Source organism: Ictalurus punctatus, chromosome 5 (assembly GCF_001660625.3).
Source record: "Ictalurus punctatus breed USDA103 chromosome 5, Coco_2.0, whole genome shotgun sequence".
NCBI lineage: Eukaryota > Metazoa > Chordata > Actinopteri > Siluriformes > Ictaluridae > Ictalurus > Ictalurus punctatus.
In genome coordinates this window covers 27,852,689-27,856,637 of record NC_030420.2, presented here as the reverse complement: position 1 = coordinate 27,856,637, position 3,949 = coordinate 27,852,689, and the positions used below count along the sequence as shown (strand labels likewise).

General features: G+C 41.7%; 1 protein-coding gene across 1 annotated transcript; it reads right to left on the bottom strand.

The window, feature by feature from the left end:
• Positions 1-1,463: 1,463 nt before the first annotated feature.
• Positions 1,464-3,651, bottom strand: foxd5 (forkhead box D5). Its single transcript, XM_017467397.3, has one exon. It carries the CDS (start codon positions 2,596-2,598, stop codon positions 1,639-1,641), a length of 960 nt encoding a protein of 319 aa, XP_017322886.1. The 5' UTR covers positions 2,599-3,651; the 3' UTR covers positions 1,464-1,638.
• Between the last annotated feature and the right edge of the window lie 298 nt (positions 3,652-3,949).

The window sequence follows — 3,949 nt, the reverse complement described above, 5'->3', positions numbered from 1 at the left end:
TGTGTGTACGCGCGCGCGTGGAGAAATAATGCAGGAGCGCAACTTTGAAACCGGACGCCTCTGCTGCCCGCTGCGCACTACAGGATCATTCAGGCTGGAGATCTACGGACACCTGGCGCCTTCAGAAAGACATAACGCAGGAAACAACCTTTTTTTTAAAAAAAAAAGAAAGAAAGAAAGAAAGAAAAGAAAAAGAAAAGAACCCCAAGTGAACCAGGAGACTGCACCATTCCTTTTTCTTCTTCTATCTCTTAAACATGTCCACTACCTACACATGCCTACTGTTATCTGTTTGTAAACAGACATTAGACATTTAGGCTTTGAAGTTCAAACCACAAGGCAGATATCCCTTTATTCTACACCAAAGCAATAAATCACAGACAATGTCTTGTACTGTCTTGACCCAAATTCCGCGCGTGATCATTGTGTTTCACGTACTCACACGCCCTCTTGTGGACAATCCGATAAATACATTCTAGAGGAAACGCAACACGCATGTGGAGAGAAGTTTTCTTCTTCTTTTTTTTTTTTTTTTTTTGGCCATCACTGACAGTGTGCTGTTTAACTTTCCTACCTAACCAGCCTTACCACTTTTATACATTTGTTCTAATTCTTACTTTCCATTCAGCTTCAGTAGCTGCTTTATCCTGGTCAGTGAATCCAGAGTCTATCCTGGGAATACTGTGCGCGAGGCAGGAATATAGGCTACATCCTGGATGGGACTAAAAATCCATTTTTGTTGTAGCCTTCAGAAAATAAAGAAATGTACAGGCTACGATGGCCATGCAAGTGAAAATATTAATCAAATGGAAAAGTGGAAAATTTAATTCTTAACAAATTTTATGTTATATAACTTTAATTATTATGTTACACTGCGATTTTACCAGCCAGCTTGGACATCTCAAAGGTCTATAGAAGGTCTACAGAAAATGAGAGCATACCATGCAACAAAATTCAGTACTTTCATATTCACTAAAAGCATCGATTTATTTACTTGTCTGTGTGTTTGCCTGTAGCACGAAGGTCGGTGTTATGCATTCAGCAGACGTTAGTTATATAGTTATATATTTTACTCAGAAGTAAAAACCTGTCACGCACTCCAATCCAAAGTGGTTGTTTATTTGCTCTGTTGCTTGAGTTTTCTAGAATATTACACTTAAAAATAAAGGGGTACAAATATTTATTCTTTACAACATCAGTTCATTCACAAAGAACTGATGAATGGCTTTGCATCAGAAATGTTACAACTATGAAGAACATTTATTATGTAATATCTAACTCTGACACCTTCATGTTTGTGTGCAATCTTTTCAAATAAAAGCGTACTCTAAATATATTATTAAATATAATGATGACCCATAAATGTCTCTTATACAAAACACGCTTGTCATTTTTTTTTAAATATAATAATCATATTTATTTCAATTAAACACAAAACAACACAAGTTTACGTATTTCCGCGAGACACACATATATTAACATTAACATTATATATTTACATAAAAGCTGTGTATAACGGCCTGTTGGAACGCATAAGGCAGCTGGGATTGACTGTATGTGCAAATAAAAGACACTTGTGTGCTATAACAATAACATGCTTGCTATTAATTGGTTCAGTTGTGACAGTCTATAGCATGTTCAGCAGTTACGATAGAGCATTGATAAGTTTTCTGTAAAGGGCACAGAGGTTAAAGTAAAAGGAGTCCGTGTCACTGGCAGAAAACCGGGAACCACACAGGAAGCTGACCGCGAGAAGACATGTCCATAATCGACAGGAAGTTGGAGGACAGGGGTTTTACGTGTTGGACTGTCGGATTTTGCCATAATGCTGTCGATAGTAAAAGAGCACTTCTGCGTCCGGCGCTCGGGCCCCTGCTCGGGGAAAGTGAGGCGCCCCTGAGGCCCAAACTCTCCGGCTTGGAGGCCCTTAAAATCGGCCACAGTCTGATAGGGGAAATATGGACACGGTGTGTATCCGAGAGGCTGCGTTAGAGGACGTCCAGACACACAGTAAGGCCTTCCGTACGATCGGTCACTAACGCCGGGATAAAGCACAAGTCCGTCTTTACAAAATTCAGGACGACTTCTCTTGAACCTCTTTCTCCTCCTCAGGAAGCTGCCGTTGTCAAACATGTCCTCCGAGGCAGGGTCCAGAGACCAGTAGTTGCCCTTGCCCGGGTTCCCTGGTTCCCTGGGGATCTTGACGAAGCAATCATTGAGCGACAGGTTGTGCCGGATGGAGTTCTGCCACGCCGGAAACTTTGCCTTGTAGTAGGGGAACTTGTTGCTGATGAAGTCGCAGATGCCGCTGAGAGTGAGTTTCTTCATGGGGCTCTGCAGGATGGCCATAGTGATGAGGGCGATGTAGGAGTATGGGGGTTTAACAGAGCCGCTCGCTGGGCGGTTCGGGGTCGTGACCTCGCTTTCCCCAGAGGAGTCAGCTTCGGAAGTGTCCGCCTCCGCGCTAGACTCTGCCGGTGAGTCATCTGTGTCCCGACACGGTAGGAAAAACTCTCCTCCATCTCCCCCGACGATGTCTATTTCTTCCTCAGAGGAGGTAGATGCGTGCTGAGCCGCTTCATCCATGGAGAGGATCATGATGAATCCGCAACCAGGGACGAAAGAGAATGCACAAGCAAAGTCTCTTAGGTGTGTGTGTGTTTGTGTTGTCTACAGCGAGATTGTTTGCTGGTCTAGCTGGACTGATGGCCTATTTATGAGGACCCTCGCAGTGCACTGATGGTCAGACCAATAGGAACGCAGATGCGCCGCAGGGAACCGCATGGACTTACGCAGGTGCGGGGCTCCTCTGACCTGCTGCACGCTCATGTCAAGTGATTTACATTACAATGCCATTCCAATAAACCCAATTTAAATATCATTACATCTTGTCTGAGACTGTCTTTGAGATGGCTTTTTTTTTTTTTTTTTTAAAAAACGTCATAAAGTCACTTTTAATACATCTATAAAGTGTGACTGATTTTTATAAACCCGTTATTTATTTCATTAATTAATCAAACATATCAGTTCAATTCTGTTTATTTGTAATCGAATGGCTTCACCGAATTTAATGTCTTGTGTCCCGTTCAGTAAAATTAATCAGCACAACAATGAATATTACAAAAAGTGTTCATTCATTAGAGGCGAATTTTGTATTAATATTTGTATTATTTGTATTAACATTAATATTTGCTACTAAATTCGTTTGTATTAGTTAGTTTGTGTTATTTGTATTAACATTTAACTCTACTAAATTAGACATTTGAAATGATGTGTGCTAGTTTACACATATTTCACATCATTTGTTTTGTAGCCTACGAATAGTCAATAATAAACAACTAACCAATTATGTGTGCAAACGTTACACGGAATGCTTTTGTGCAGAAATAAATAGATAAATAAATCAGAAATAAACAACAAAGGTTCTAAATTGTATCACTGATTTTGTACCTTTAGGGTATACATTTTTCCAAGATGCATATAGGTCTACCTTTACTCAAAGTTAATTTCCAGCCAGCAATTTATGCACCTTTTTCTGAGTGTATATAGGCTAGCTCGAATTATCCAAGTCTATCTTACACTTGCATATTTTGCCTTCAGAAGCAGTAGCTCAGTGGGAGTTGAGGTGAGATTTGGGAGTGTTTTTTTCACCCCATGCCTGTAAAGTCGGGATTAAACCGCGGATCGTTTTCCCGCAGGACCCCCTGTGTTTGGTTTAGTTTGCCACCTGAAGCTCGCGGCGGGCGGTGCGACCATGAGAATGACCGTGGAGCGCCTCCCTGGCCTGCCCGAGGATGGGCGCTTAGAGGCCGCTAAACGGCTCTTTAGCATGAGAATATAGTAGGAAACGGCGCAGCTGTATTACAGCCTGCAGGGGAACACGGCGGTGTTTTATTACGGCTACATGAATGACCTGAACCATCCTCAAAGCAAACGTGTTGGCTTAAAG